Source organism: Manis pentadactyla, chromosome 10 (assembly GCF_030020395.1).
Source record: "Manis pentadactyla isolate mManPen7 chromosome 10, mManPen7.hap1, whole genome shotgun sequence".
Taxonomy (NCBI): domain Eukaryota; kingdom Metazoa; phylum Chordata; class Mammalia; order Pholidota; family Manidae; genus Manis; species Manis pentadactyla.
Window position 1 is genome coordinate 71,459,061 of NC_080028.1, and position 16,776 is coordinate 71,475,836.

Here is a 16,776-nt window from a genome sequence, read left to right on the forward strand (position 1 = left end):
TGCTGGGCATAGAAGCCACAGGGCATAAATATGCAAAGAAGTAAAAAGCTAACTTTTTCAAACAATAAGGCTTCTCTCTCACTTACCAACTTCACATTTCCCTGTATGGCCCCGGAAGATGACTGGTTAGCCAGAGACGGGTAAGATTCCTCAAGGGAGGAACAACCTAAGACAGGCACAGTCGCAGGGGGGCCATCAGGTGAGAAATTGGGGATCAACAGAGGTGAGGCTTAGAACCTCACCCCCCCGTTCTGAGAGAAATCTTCTGCATACGTGGATGTTTTATTGCCCTGGTCTAGCTTGGATTAACACATAGTCTACAGGCACACACCTGATCATCTACATGTGCTCTCTTACAACACTAAACTATGTTTTCTACCTTTATCTTGTATCTACCTACCACTTCAGCATTTTATTAAAAATAATAATAATAAAGAGAGAAATGTGGTATCCACATATAAATCAAGTATAAAAACCAAATGAGTATTCATATTTGAACTGACTGTTTATAGTTCATAATGCATGAGCAAAACCGAAAGTTTCTGTGATGACTGCCCTTGTACTGTTCACTATGTAACTTATTCATTATGTAAGAATTTGTTCTACATGTAAAAACTTGTTTGTTATGCCTCAGAAGATTGGAGACTGACGAAAATTAGGCTTGGGGTGGAATAATGATTGTGCATTGAGCATTGACTCCCCTATACAGAATTTTATTGTCGTTAACAACCATTTGATCAATAAATATGAGAGATGCCCTCACAAAAAAAAAAAAAGGACAGACTTCCAATGGTAAAACAAATTAGTAACCGGGATGTAAGGTATAGCATAAGGAATATAGTCAAGATATTGTAACAGCCTGGTAGGGTGATAGCTGGAACCTAGAATTATGTATATAAATGTTCTACCACTGTGTTGTACACTTGAAACTCATGTAATGTAATACTGTGTGTCAACTACCCTTCAATAAAAAATAATTATTAAAAAAAAAAAATAATAATAATAATAATAATAATAATAATAAAATACTATTTTACCAATGCAAAAAAAAAAAAAAAAAAAAAATTTAAGGCACTTCTCTTTACATCTTCCTTCTATCTTAACAATGACAATATACACTAACCATTAACTCTTCCAAAAATTATTCTGAGTGTCTGCTATATACATGACATGTCATCGTATCAGTTGATGAATGTAAGCTGGTGAATCAGACACACCTGATTCCCAGCCTCAACAATGTTAACTTGGAGTGAAAAGGTAAATGCCACATGGAAGGCAACCTATATTACAAGAAGATCTATTTTATATTTAGGAAAAAAGAGACTAATTTTAACTGGCTTTTTAATAGATCAAAGAATAAACAGTCAATCAAAGACAAAGCTGGTGTGTTTAGTGAGACCTTCCTCAAGTAACTCCTATTCCAGAGAAATAAAATCTAAAACAAACAAAAAATCAGAGCTCACATTCATATCAGAAACTGGCAAAGTCCTTTGGACAGGTGAGACTCACATCAATATCCACAGATTTACATGTGAATGCATATTTACATAATTCACATAACTCAGTATTTACACTATCACCCAAGGTTATAAATCATATTCTGTATGTTATTCTGCAACAGCTATCCATGTTTTAAAGCTTCTTCCAGCTCCACTATAAATGAATAAAAATCAAAGGTAATACAGGGAAACTGTCATTATCCAAAACAATCAGTGGCCAATAATTTGAAAATATTATAATGAGTTAATCAGGGCAACAGACCTAAACACAAAGAACTCAACATATTTTAACATTTGCATTACATTTAAAGTCCAAAAGAGTATCTCACTTATGTGTAATAAGAATCACAGGCACTTTCTCAATAAGGAAGTTCTTCATGTAAGTAAGAATATCAAATATCAAACACAAAAGGTTTATTTCAGTGAAAAACTTTGCTATCTCAAAAAGACACCATTTTTTCTCCTATTGGATTGGCAAAGATTAAAAAGATTAACAAAACCCAAAGTGCGCACGGGTATGGAAAATGGGACTCTCAGGAACTTTGGGGTGGGTATTGGTAATCATGAGAGAGCGGTTTAGCCACTGCATCAACATTTAAAATGTGTATCATCTTTGATCCAGCATCTTTGATACATCTAAGAAGACAAATGGATATACAAAGATGCAGTTATAGGGTTGATCAATACACCACTATCCCCTGGAAACAATCCAAATGGCTGTCAAAGGAATGACAAAATCAAGCAGGGTGCCTCTCAACAATGGAATATTACAATACAAAAACTTTCATTTAAGAAAAATGTATTGCTAAGGAAAATCCATCTCTTTTTTCCTAGACATAAAGTACATCTTCTAATAATATCGTCTGTCTTTCATGTGGGTGCTTCTCTTGTCACTCCAAGTTGACATCGTTGAGGCTGGGGCTCAGTGTGTAAAATTCACCAGCTTATATCCAAGAACTAATATGATACCTGATATGTACATGGCAGATGCTCAAAACCGTTTTTGGAGGAATGAATGATTGGTGTATATTGTCATAGTTCTTGGTTTTTAGTCAGTAAAATGACCATGTATGATTATGCACGTTTTTACAATTCTCGTGCAGTTAATATATAAAATATACTGTTGTGTTAAAAAAAGACCACTGTGTAATGTGTAAGCCAGTTTATTTAAAGATTTATACACAAATACTTCTATACCCATAGATTAGTTTCTAAAAGCATATTCACCAAAATATTAACAACAGTCATTTCTGCATGGCTTGAGTTAGGTATTTACTTTTGTCCTTATATTGTTTTTATACCGATGCGAGTTTTTTCTCATCATAGAAAAACACAGAAATTTTCATTTAAGGAGACAGTATTGTTTGTTATCTTACCAAAAGTGGCTTCAAATCCCTTCAACTCCTACTTTAAAAACAAAGTTTTCATTGAAAGGTGCATTTATAATCATCAAACAGTTTATGGGTTCCCACTTGCTGGATACCTTTCTCAGTGCCATGCTTTAAACAATGAGATAATGAGAATTTAACAATTAGATTCAGAGAAGTAAGGGAAAGACAAATAACCTTACTCAAACAACCTATGTTCCTGGCATCCATCTTAAGAACCCCAGGTTCTATGAACTTAAACACTCCTAAAACAATAGCCCTCTTGCATCTTAAGAAAGCAGGCTGTGAAAAGGAATTTTAAAATAATGAGAGAAGTTTCTATTTAAAAAACAACGAGTCATAAAAAAAAACTTACCTTAGTAAAAATATTTAATTATTTTCCTGTCTTACATTCTTTTTCTTAGCACCTTTATTGTGAACCTGGGTGGGGGGGAAAAAAGTAAAAATTACTTCTTATTGAACATTTATTACATGCCAGGAGGGGTGATCAAAGTCTCCAGGGGAACATGAAGCATAAGACAGATTGGGAAGGACAAAACAGAAGTTACTAAAATGGGATGACTGGGAAGGAAAATGGGAAGTTGCAAGTGTAATTAAATAACTTGTCCTAAATTGTTAAAAAAAACAACCTTGTAATGCCTGTATTTAACAAACGGGGTTATAGCACTAGCAGGTTAAGAGCTGGGTTGCTAGACTCAGATCATCTGATTTGAATCCCAGCTCTACCACTTCCTAGGCTGTGTGATCTTCAGCAAGTCCCTAAAAATGCATGTGCCTTGGTTTCCCCTTATGTATATAAGCTCATAGAATTGCTGGGAATTAACCATATGAGAAAATCCACATCATGGACTCGAAAATGGTTCCTGGAACATAACAAATGTTCAATACATGTTAAGTTTTGTTTTTATTATTATTGTATGCTCTTATATATTTGTCCCTTTCTTCCTCTACCACCAATTATTATTACTATTATTATTATTATTATTACTGAGGAATATCATAATTCTTGTCTTCAAGGGGCTTTCTTTCTCTTAGGCAAAAATGTATAAGGGATTTTGCAAAATTTAGAGCCTGTTAAAAACTACTTATAACCTCAGGGTGCATCAATTTCTGTACTTATTCAGAAATCAACAGCCTTTGCACATACAAAGTAACTTAGAAAGGATGAAAAGACCTCACATAAGCAACAAAATGATCAAATACGTAACATAAATTTAACAAGTGGGGAAAAACTGTAAAATGTTCCAGAAGGATCCAAAAGTAAAACCAAAGAAATGAAAAAATACACAATGTTCTTTGATAGCAAAATTTAGTATCAGAAAGATATCAATTCTCACTGGGTTTATAAGTTTAACATGATCTCCAATTTTTTTAAGTGTTTTTTTCTGGAACTATACAAAATGATTCTAAAGTTCACATGGAAAAATAAACAAGCAAGAATAGCCAGGAAAATAAAGGGCAATGGGGGAAACTAGTTTTACAAGATTTAAAACATTTAAAAAAACCAGTAATGTGTACTGGTATATGAATAGAAAGACTAATGGAATAGAAGTCCAGAGAGGTACCCCAATAATACCTGGAAGTTCAGAATACAGTAAAAGTATACTGTATTCCAGAACAAATGGGTAGAGATAACTGGTAGCCATATGGGAAAAGACAACATTGAATCTAAACACCACCTCTGAACAACAGAATAAATTCTAAATGGACCAAAGATTTAAATGTAAAAGTGAAACCATAAACGTACTAAAAGAAAACATGGGCAAATTCCAAATTTTTGGAGGCCTTTCTGTGACTCAAAATCCAGACACCATAAAAGATTAACATTAACTAAAATTTAAAGAAAAAACTTTTAAGCCTTTTCTATACCAAAATACCTGAAACTAAATAAAATATGACAAACTGGAGAAATCTGCAACTTATATCACAAAGGGCTAATATGTAATTTATAAATTCCTTGAAATTGATAAGAAAAAGACAACAGAAAAACTGCAAAGAGTATGAACACAGAGTTCCCAAACAGAAATAGCTTGAAGCATAAGAAAAGATGCCCAGCCTCATTCAAAATCAAATAATGCCCATTCATAAAGTAAATACATAATTCATAATCAAAGTTATGATTACTGAGTTATTACTTTTCACCTACCAGACTGATACAAATCCAAAGGTTGCTAAACACAGTCTGTTGGAGAGGCTATGGAGAAACAGGTACTCTAAATGCATTACTTGCAGGAGTTCAAAATGGTACAATTCTGGGGAAAGCATTTATAGAACTATAAATGCACTGCTCACTAATTCAGCAATCTTACTTTGGGAAAGATATCCCACAGATACACCTCACACATAAGAAATAACATGTGTACAAACTTATTGACTGCAACACTGTGATTGTAAGAGACAGGAAAAAAATTCAAATATTCATCAGTGGGGGCTAGTTTAACAAACTATGGTACACAGGTTACCATATGTAGATATGGCATACAATGGAATGTTCTGAAGCTGTTAAATAAACAAATGTTCTCTATACACCAATATGGAAAGATCCCAAAGGTATATTAACAGAAAAAAGCAAGTGACAGAATATTTTACATAGTATGCTACATTTAACATAAAAAGGAATAAATATATGTGTGTATATATACACACATATACATTCCATATATACATGTATATGTGTGTGTATATATACACACATATACATATCCATATGTAGACAGAAGTGAATACACACACATATACATATATATATATAAGAATATTGGTATTCACTTCTATCTACACAAAGAAACAATTTGAAAAAGACAGACGCACCCCTATGTTTATCGCAGCACTATTTACAATAGCCAAGAAATGGAAGCAACCTAAGTGTCCATCCATAGATGAAAGGATAAAGAAGATGTGGTACATATACACAATGGAATATTATTCAGCCATAAGAAGAAAACAAACCCACTTGCAACAACGTGGATGGGGCTAGAGGGTATTATGCTCAGTGAAATAAGCCAGGTAGAGAAAGACAAGTACCAAATGATTTCACTCATATGTGGAATATTAGAACAAAGGAAAAACTGAAGGAACAAAACAGCAGCAGAATCACAGAACCCAAGAAAGGACTAATAGTTACAAAGGGAAAGGGACTGGGGAGGATGGGTGGGAAGGGAGGGAGAGGGGGAGAAGAAAGGGGGCCTTATGATTAGCATGTATAATGTTGGTGGGGGGCATGGGGAGGGCTGTGCAACACAAAGACAACTAGTGATTTTACAGCATCTTACTACACTGATGGACAGTGACTAATGGGGTATGTGGGGGGGACTTGGTGAAGGGGGGAGTCTAGTAAACATAATGTTCCTCATGTAATTGTAGATTGATGATACCAAAAAAAAAAGAATAAATGAAGAAGTTACTGAACTTGGTTGATTCAAAGCAAAAAGGATTCTAGCTTCCTCACATGAATCATGATGGCTGATATCAACAAGACAGGAAGTAATAAGCGTGGGGAGGATGTGGAGAAATGGGAACCCTCCTACCCTGTTGGTGGGAATGTAAATTGGTGCAGCTATTGTAGAAAGCAGCATGGAGGTTTCTCAAAAAATGAAAAACAGAAATATTGTACAACCCAGTAATTCCACTTCTGGGTATTTACCTGAAGAAAACAAAATCACTATTTCAAAAATATGTGCACCCCTATGTTTATTGGCACATTATTTACAATAGCCAAGATATGGAAGCAAACTAAGTGTCCATAGATAGACGAATGGATAAAGTAAACATGGTACATATTCACAATGGAATATTATTCACCCATAAAAAAGAACGAAATCTTGCCATTTGAAAAATATGGATGGACCTAGGGAATATTATGCTTTCACTTATATATGGTTTCACTTATATGTGGAATCCAAACAAAACAAAACAAACAAGCAAAGAGGACATAGACTCATAAATAAAGAGAACAGACTGGTGGTTGCCATTGGGGAGGGAAGCGGGGTGATGGATGAAAGAGGGGAAGGGGGAAAAGTGGTGAGAATGCTTGATATATTGATCTGCGTGCTGGTTACATGAGTGTGTACACATGTCAAAATGCATCCAGCTGTACACTAAGATCTGTGCATTTTATGGTATATATCTCAATTTAAAAAAGGTAAAAAGGATTCCATGTTGACTCAGTGTATTAGTTTTCTACACCATGTAGCAAGTTACCACAAACTTGGTGGTTTAAATAATACTTGCTCATTATCTCACAACTGGTGTGGGTCTGGTGTCGGGGCATGGGCTAGCTGGGTGCTTTGCTTAGGCCCCCACAAGGAGGCAATAAAAAAAAAAAAACAGACATCTATAGGAAACAAAGAAGTTATCTATCGAGGAGGGGACAGGTTAGGCCACGACAGATTTGGAAATAAGTCTCCTCACAGTATATGCCATTTTAATTTTTTAAACATATGAACATTTTATCTATACAAAAAGAATTTTAAAGTGTTAAAAGTGTAACTCACAGAAGAGAAAGAGAACTGCCTGCCTATAAACCAGAATCAAAATCCAAGTACTAAAAAAGCAAAGTTCTTTTTCTGAAATTAGATAATGACAAGCATTCTTAGCATGGCCATCACTAAAAAATAAAAGGCAATATAATTTTTTCTTCAAACAAGCTAAAGCATATGATTATAATAATCTATAAAAAAGCTATTTGGAGGGGTGACGAATCAGGAAAGAGAACAGGAAAGTGTAATCTTTAATGACTCTCAGTGATCCTGGCTCAGCAGCGTCAGCATCACCTGAGAACCTGTTACAGATGCAAGGTCTCAGGCCCCAGCCCAGACCTAGTGAACCAGAAGCCCAGGGAGCAGTAGGCAGCAATTCCTGTAATATACACTCAAGTGGGAGAACCACCAATCTGGTCCAGTGCCTCCCACACATTCATGTGCATCACTTGGAAGGGGATCTTGTTAAAATGCAGATTCTGGTTCAGGAGGTCTGGGTGGGCCCCAGGGTCTGCATTTCAAACAAGCTCAAGAACACTGCTGATGGGGTTCGGGGACCACACTTTGAGAAGAAAAGCTGAAGTCCACCTGGGGAAGAAGGTACTGCAAAGAGTCTTCATGTGACTGGGTTTCCTATAAAACCTGCCTTCATTGCCAGATGGAAGAAGTCCTTACACAGGGTTCCTGGCTGAGATACGATGTAGCCTCCTATACAAATTCTGTACTTAGTAGATAGTAAATATATTTTCAAACATATTTCTTATTAAAATAACAGCTATGAATTGCTGAAAACTAATTTAGGGATGTCCCATTTGAGAAAACTTTGGTTTATAGGTGGACCTATGAGCCTTCCAGAATGGAAAAAAACAAAAACCATATCCATACATCTCCCTGGTTATCCCTGTATGATTAACTTTACCTCAAACACATTAACCACACCATCTGTTCTCCATGAAAAATCACCAACCAGACAGTTTCCTTCTAAACATCTTCAAAAAATGGTTCATATATTTACAAACACTGATTCTTTGTTTTACATGTGGGTTGGGGAGAGAATTTTTACAGTAATCCTCAAAGTAAAGAATTCTAGTTTAGGCTGAAGATCTGGAAATGTGTATCTTCATTTGCAAGTCATCCTCTGGATAAAGTGCTTGGTGTTAAAACATTAATCACTGTGCTGAAATTTCCACATATTCCCTTTTTCATTGAATCTACGAAGCCTTCAATTTGTGCACACACTATTATTTTGTGTACTAAGAAAAATCACCAGTTAAACCTTGACATGCCAATTTTAAGATACCATTCCATCTTAGCTGTGCATCTTTAAAAAAAATGATGAAATAGCTTAATTATAAATCCAGAGACACGTGAATAGTAAATAAGTCATTTTCATCCATACATAAAGGCATGGATTTTTGCCCCTTCCACAATGTATCTCCCCACGCCTAAAAAGGGGAACAGTTTCAATATCTATGCAACTCACGTTATTTGTTTTTTTGTACAAACTAACACATTTTTTAAAAGCCCAAGCAGTTTTACCTTGGAACATGATAGTGCTTGCTCAGAGTAAAAAAAATTAATTACTCTCAATATGGACAATTTTCCAACCCAAAAATATTCAATATATCTATTGCTAGACAATTTAAAATATATCCTTCTATTCTGGTAACAGCCTTTACTTGCATGTTTGTTTCCATAGCACCTTTCAAAAGTTAACAAGCAATGAACAACAAACAAATATTTTAGGACAAGAAACAATTCATCCATTCAACAAGGAAAAATAAACTGGCTTTGCAGATTTAACAAGAGTTAAAGGAATTTATAAGATTACACTGTAACTATAGAACAGTCTGAGTTGAAAGTTGCTAATTCAATTTGCATTTTCCTCTCTGCTCTAAGACTAACAGTTTCAAATGAAAGACAACTCCTAACCAATCACACCAGGACTGAGGACATGTGATCATAGGTCATTTTAATTACTCCTTTGTATATTAGAGAATTTCCTAAATTAGATATTAGTAAGTAGGAAAGAAGGTTATATTTTAAAGTAGTTACACTAATTTGTATTTTATTTAACTCGGACCTTTTTAGTTATTCTTCACATTATCGCTGTCACTTCCTAATTCCATTCTAACCTCAGACTGCTCACTGATTTAAGCACTTAGTTGTCAACATTCCTAATAAGAATTTCAATGAAAGAAAGCAAATTTTTTAGACAGAGGGACATAGGTTCTAACTTTATCTCCCACCTAAGAGTCCAGAATAATCAGTAAAAGTGGCACTAACCAAGAGCCTGCCTTTTTGGTATGTCAGACACTTTAGATAAGGAATTGGGGGGAAAAATATTTCCCAATAGAAATTGTTTAAGTGTCAGTTAAATTCTGCCCACTTTCCCATTATTCCTGAGTAGAGCAGACAATGGAGGTTGTTCTTTGGAGTGGATCTCAAGGCAGGTGGTACTGTCCCCTAAGAGACACGTTTAGTTACCAAAGTGACTGGGGGACATTACTGGCATTTAGCGTTTGGGGGGCCAGGATGCTGGGCTTCATACCAAGTTTGGGACAGACACATTAACGGAGATTCATCCTGGCCCTGAGAGCATTTTAAATGTCCAGCCAGATTAATCCTATAAACTGGCATTACTTTGGAACATAATACTGAAAAGTTCTTGTAGGAAATTACGGAAAAACCCTAGTAATTTAGGAGAAAGTAGCAAAGGTGAGGGAGGTTGAGATAAAACACTAATGCTTGAAAAATTAGTGACCACTTCCCCACATCGCGCATTAACATCTAACTGCAGTGTCATAACACTGAACATATCTAAACCAGTGAGATGGGTGCTGAATCTAAACATTTCAATCTAGCTAATATTTTATTCATTATCACCAATAATGAGGAGGAGGAATCCAGCACCGTGCCTTCAAGTGCCTCAAAGCCTGTGGTACAAAACATGCAATAAAATGTAATTTGAAAATATGACATCCATGGAGGGGTTATATTAATATTTATGTGTTGGTTGAGACAGTCTTGTAATTTATCTTGGCATGTTATCCCTAATTCAATCTAAGCTGTTTCTCTCTTTATCATCATAAATAAGCTACCCAACACACGTGTCTCTGCTCCCCCCTCTCCTAAGGTCCATCTATATCTCTGCTCTTTTGTTTTCTTGTTTGAAATAGCTCATTTTTTTCTACTGCTCTTCAATGAATCCAAACATATTCATTACAAGCAGGCATATATGCACGCTAGTGCATGCCCTCTCCTAGCACACTAGTATGGCAATGAGTGTTAATACATTTTGTTCTCCTTTTATTTCTCCCTTACATTTAAATTGGAGCATGATACTGATTTTCGATTACATGTGTAGGAAGGTTATAGTGTTGATTAATTTCATTTCAGGGCAGGAAAGTGGGCTTTACGAATGTCTGCTGCAGAGGAGAAGGACCTTAGTTCTGATAAGGTTAAGCACCACTGCTCCAAGAGTGGAATCACGTGTTTAACAAAACTCCAAAGTTTCCTTTGCCAAGCTAGGGCCGGAGCTAGGGACGTTTCACGTCCACTGGCCTGACACTCCACACACCCCACACACACCCGCGGCCCTAGGACCACTTCTGGTCTCACGCAGGGCCTTGACCATTTCGGGGTGAGGGACACTTCTGGGAACAGGACAAAAGCCAAGGACCCTCTGTCAAGAAACCCATTTTACACGCTGCATCAATTTCAAGGGGGGCTCCGGACACACCCTCTGCAGCCCAATGGGAACTCCCGCCAGGAACAGAGGTCGAGCCCTAAATCCCTGTGAGTGGGGGTGGGGAGTGGGCGCTGGAGCCAGTGCGCCTGCGTTCGGACCCCGGGTCCCCGCTTCCCAGCGGCGCGCCTTTGGCCAGGGCGCTTCACCTCTGCCTGCAGCCGCGGGGCAGCGCCGCGCAAGTTAAGTGCCAGGCTCATTGCAAAGGCTCGCGAACTCGTGCTGCCCCGGAGGGCAGCACGGCGTCCTCGGCGCGGAGTTCGCCGCCGGAGGAAACCAAGGAGGGCCAGGGGTCGCACCGGAGAGCGGGGACCAGCGGCGAGGAGGACGGGCCCCGGCGGCCCGCAGCCCCGGCCCGGCCGCCCCGCCCCGCCCGCGCGGGTCCCGGGACGGAGCGGACGCGGCGGCTCCGCTGCAGCTGGGGCAAGGCTGCGGCGACCGCCCAAGACGCCGGCTCGCTCCCCGGCCCGGCCCTGAGTCTCTGCCGCCCTCACCCCTCCTCAGCCCCCAACGGCCGCCACCGCCCGCCGGAGCTCACCTCCCCGGCCGCCGCCGCCGCCGCCGCGCCGCCGCTGCGCGCCCGATCTCGCGAGACTTCGCTGCCCTCGGCGCTCCCCCGCCTTCCTCGTGGCGAGACGCGCGCAGACCCCAGCCTGAAACTAGTTCGGCTCGCTCCCAGGAAGCCGACCCCGACCTCGGGGTCAGGCCCAGCCGAGCTCGCGACCCCGCGTCCCGGTCCCTGCATCCATGCAGCCCACCCCGTGACAGTGAAGAGTTAAAAGCCAGGTGCGAGGCGGCCGCCTCCCTCTCACCTGGCCGGCCGGTGCGCTTGCGCATGCGCGAGCCCGGGCCCAGGACCTGTGAGCCTCTGCACAGGCTCGGGTCCCCGTGACGCTAATCCTACTAGCAGCCAGCCTGGGACTGCTTACTGTGTGCCGAGTACTTTCACAACTCCACTTCGGGCCTCAGGACTACCCCAAGAAGTGGGTGTTAACCATCCTCCCCATTCCAGGGAGGAAAAAACGCAGGTTTAAGTGACTAGCTCCAGGTCGCACAGCTAGGATTGGCATCAGACCTTGTCTGACGCCCAACCCAAAGCCCTGTTTTTCCGCCTCCATGACGACCCCCAGGCCCTGGCCTGGTCCCTCGTTCCGGTGAGGATGTCATGTCTCAGCCGATCTTTTCTTCCCTCCCAGGGTTCACCAAGGTGAGAGGTGGCGCTGCTAGGAGTTCAGTTGCTGCACAGTCTCCAGTCTCTCTCGTTTTATGGAGCTTCTCTGTCATTACAAGAACTTTCTAAGGCCTCCCCCTGTGCCGGATCCTGTACAGGGCCCTGAAAACTGTGACTATTTCTATTCTGTCTTCTCTTTACACTCGTGTCATTCGATGATACTAAAGTGGGCCACAGGACATAAAAACCAGATGCACATGACACGAGGAGCACAGATTAAGGTGTGACCCTTCCTAGGGGTAAAAATCTTGGCGTTATATAATCTGAAGAAGAGGGCTAGCATTCACTGAGGGCATTTCAAGGTCAGTACCAATATCCTTCCAAGTTAAATCATAGGAAAATGGAGATTCAAGGAAATGAAGAAACTGGCCCAAGGTTCCATAGTGAGATAGAATACGAACTTAGGTCTGAGTCCAGAGCCTAGTACTACTTTGCACTAAAGTCCCATGAACTGACATGAGCTGGTTCATCTGCACCGACAAGCTGCTGTAAAATCAAGGGCCTTGGAGGTTGGAGCTCTTCCTTCATCAGGGTCTATATCAGCTTGCTCAGCTCACCTGACAGTCACATCAGGGTCCGCAAAGTCACTGCCCTGCCCACTCCCTCCAGAAACAATGCCACCCTCTGCAGGCCAGAGATCATGGGTGTCTCTCCAAGTGCCAATGGCACCCAGTCCACCTGACGGAGGAAGTGAGGGAGTAAGGGAAGTTCTGCCTCATCGGCAACTACAAGCCAAGCACTCCTCCAGGCGCAAGCAGTCGGGGAACTCATTCAGTACCCCCAACAATCCCACAATGGAAGGTACGGTTGTCCTCATTTTACAGATAAGGAAATCAAGGGGCTAAGAGGGGAGTGAACCTGCCTGAGGGCAGTTGGTAAGTGGAAGGGCTAGGGTTCCATCCCAGGTTGGTCTGTCCCTAAACCCACAAACTTTGGCCTCAGTGATGAACAGATGTCTTCCCTGCCTCCAAAGCCTGTGTCTTCATGAAACCAAAACTGAGAAATCCCCTGCGGTCAGGACTCCAGTCTAAAATACTGTATGTTCTCCTCAGGGTGGACTGTGCCTCAATATTCTCATCTAAAATAAGAATATAAATAGGAGATTGGGAGGATTAGCCAAGTTAATATATGTGAAGTGTGTTGAAAAGCGCCTTGCACAGATTACACTTTTAGGAAATTATAGCTATTATTACCACGGGTGGGATGTCTGTGATATTTTCTTTTTATTCCATCTCCCAATATAAACTCCGAGTTAAGTTGGAGGATGTGACCTTATCTGCTCAAGCACAGGAATAAAATTAGTTCTAGCACACTGGAAACAAATGTTCCTTAATGGACAAAATTACCCCCACACTTCCTCCTGATGGAAAGAGACCTGACTCTACTGAAGCTCAGATGCCGTCCCTCTCCCCAGTTTCCTGGGAGACTGGCAGCCAGTTTTATAAAAAGTCTCCCCTTCACTGGAAAAGCCACTCAAATATTTTAAAGTTATTTGGCCAAAGAAAAAAGAACTATGCTGAAACTTCTTAAGAGAATTTTGGTGAGGTTGGGGATTAATATAGCCATAATGACAACATGACTGGGGAGAAAGTTTTTACAGGAACTGAAGCTGCCACTACCCTCAGGCCATGGTCCCCCAAAGTAAGGTTTCTCCTCTGACCCAAGTCATGCTTCATGTTTCCCTCATGGGCAATGGCTTACCATGGAAGTGATCCTCACGGGGGATGAGGTGGGCATAGCAAGATCCATAGAGGGCAATAGATTTTGACAAACAAAATACAAAAGACTGGGGTGATTCTAATATGCACACCTCTAAGGTATAGTTTCCACAAAGTGCTATTAAAATGTCTTTTGATCCAAGAGGAATCTTAGAAATGCCTACAGTGGGATTTGTTTAATGCCTGTTCATTCAATAAAAACTTATTAAACACCTAAGTGCCAGTTAGTGTGTTAGTAGCTGTGAGCAAGACAGACACAGTCCATGTTCTCATCACGTTTATGGCCTAGAGGGAGAGAGGTATTAATTAAATAATTGAACCAATCAATGTTGAAATGTTATGTGATAAAAGCAGTGAAAAAGAACAGTAAATGGCCAAAAAATAAAAAAGAGAAAAAAAGAGCTGGATGAAAGGGCAGGCAAGGATTGCTTGAACTCTGTTCTGAAGGATGCATTAGAGTGAGCCAGGCAAGGAGGAGAGGGGAAGAGCATTCCAGAGATAGGGACAGCATGGATCCACAAAGAGTCGGTAAGTGCTGGTGGCTGGGAAGGCAGGGTGCACCAGGGCCTTACGAGGCATCTCAGCCATGTAACACCCTGAGCACATGGGGACAGTGAAGAAGAGGGAACTTACCTGAATGCAGAAGTGTGTCAGGAGCTATGCCACTGGTCCCTCCATACCCCTCCCGCCCCACTGGTCAATCCAAGCTCACTGTGGAATGCAACCACCTCTCCCCAACCAGCGCTTGCTCACGGATGAGCAGGCTATAGTGATACAGATATCCTATCTCTAGCTGATCTGTATTTGAGGGCATTTCACATTATACATCCTAGCCCCCCAGAGTAGAAATCAGGATACAAGCCCGCTGCCTCCTTTGCCACTAGGAAAAGAAATAAATAGGTTCTAACAGCCAGATGCATGAGGCTGAATCCAGTCGTGAGCCTCATTCTGTTGATGTGCCCAGTGGCCAAAGCAGCCAGCTATGGGGCTGACAGATGCAGGGTTGAGCTCCCAGAGGAGAAGTCACACCAGTGCTGACGGCAGCGGTGGTTGAGGGGAGGACAGATTCAGGCAGGGTGGTGGTTAGCTTGCTGGGCCAGGCCTGCCATGTGGTTTGGGGCATTTTTCCTAGAAGCTTAGCCTCAATTTCTTTTCTCCAGGCCTCCCAATGATTCTGTGGGATACCTAACATCCTTATTACATTCTCATTTCTGCTTAAGCCCGCTAGCATTTCCACCAAGAACGCTGACCCTTCACAGGCCAAAGCCAGCTGGAGCCAATGAGACTTGGTGAGAAGCTTGCACGGGACAATGACAGGGGAACCTTCTCTGCTGTAAATGATAGCCCCAGGAAGCCAGCTCACTCTCCTTGCCTTACATGGATGCTTAGTTGCCACCACTGGTTTTTCCCACAACTGTGGGATAAGATAGGGCCTGTACTGCAGAGAGCAGAATGGAGAAACCAAAAGATCCTGGGTCCCTGACTACATCACCAGGGTGCTGGACCAACCCCAAGCGACAAGGCCCTAGACATCCCCTTCCCTGAACTAATGTGTGTGATTAAATCAGCTTGAGCTGGTTTCTTTGCTCCTTGCAGCCCAAACATTCACACTGGCACAGAGATTCCAGCTGCCGAGAATCCTGGGGAGCTTTTTACATCTATCCCCCCCACCCCCAACTCCCACCCAGTATCAGGTAAGCCTACCTGGTTCCACGTGCTTCATTCCAGAAAACACATCCTTTGCCCTTACCATCCTTTGACTATCTCTTTGATGGGCACAAAATGGTTCTGTTATTTGCCCATCACACATCTGGTAAGTAGCAGAGTTGAAGGTATGGAGGTAATCCAGATCCCAGCCATTTAACCACTAAGCTTAATGCCATACACCATCCAGCCTCATTACATTAAAAAAAGGAAAAAAAAGAATGGCCTTGAGCCAGGAAAAAATAGAAAAAGAGCTCAAATGCAGCTCCATATTTGCTTTCTGGCCTTGAGCAAGCTTTTGATCTCACTTTGAAATGAAAATGAAGGTAATGATGCCAGGTTCAGAGTCTGGCAACCATCTGAACTGTTCACCCATGCCTTCTGGCTTCCCACCTTCTGGGCACATGCAGGTCTCCCTTCCTGGTCTACTTGGGTGAGGTCATGTGTAAGACTTCCTGCTGGGGTCACAAAGCTACAAGTGGCAGAAGCTGGATTAGACTCCGACTCCGAACCTGCTTTCTGAAATACGTTGCCATGTGGTCTTCTAGGGAGAATTTGCCTTGTAAGCTGCACTTCCTGGTCTACTTGGGTGAGGTCATGTGTGAGACTAGTCCCCCTAGTTTCATGGAGTGTGCATGGAGGGAGTATGTATCACTTCTGGGCTGCTGCTCTGTTGAGCCAAGTCCCCAGTCAATCCATCGTGGACATATACAGTGAGAAAAACCCAAACATTTTACTGTTTTTAACCACCAAAAGTTGAGGATTGATGGTTGTCATAGCGTGTGCTAGTCTTTCTGAGTGATGCATACAGTAGGGTCATTTGCTTGTTTACTCACTCCAGAAACATTTTTCTGCTGTGGTTCAAACCTCAGCTGGACAAGAGAGCGAGCTCAGGCATCAGTCGTACAGATTCTGGTTCAATATGTCTGGGATGGGATTCAGACCTCTGCAGGCTTCTGGGGCTCCCCAGTGATTCTGATGCACGGGCAAGACTGAGACCCTTGCTTTAC

At 41.3% G+C, this 16,776-nt stretch overlaps 1 protein-coding gene across 3 annotated transcripts in view; it reads right to left on the reverse strand.

Moving 5' to 3' along the window:
* Positions 1-11,945, reverse strand: part of MRTFB (myocardin related transcription factor B) — a 226,708-nt gene extending 214,763 nt beyond the window's left edge. The window contains exon 1 of one of the 3 annotated variants that reach the window (XM_036917865.2): positions 11,652-11,945. In XM_036917865.2, the coding sequence (XP_036773760.2) occupies positions 11,652-11,858 (207 nt within the window). In that variant the 5' untranslated portion in view covers positions 11,859-11,945. The remainder of the gene's footprint in view (positions 1-11,651) is intronic. The other 2 variants (XM_057486947.1, XM_057486948.1) reach the window with 2 other exon arrangements.
* Positions 11,946-16,776: the final 4,831 nt, after the last annotated feature.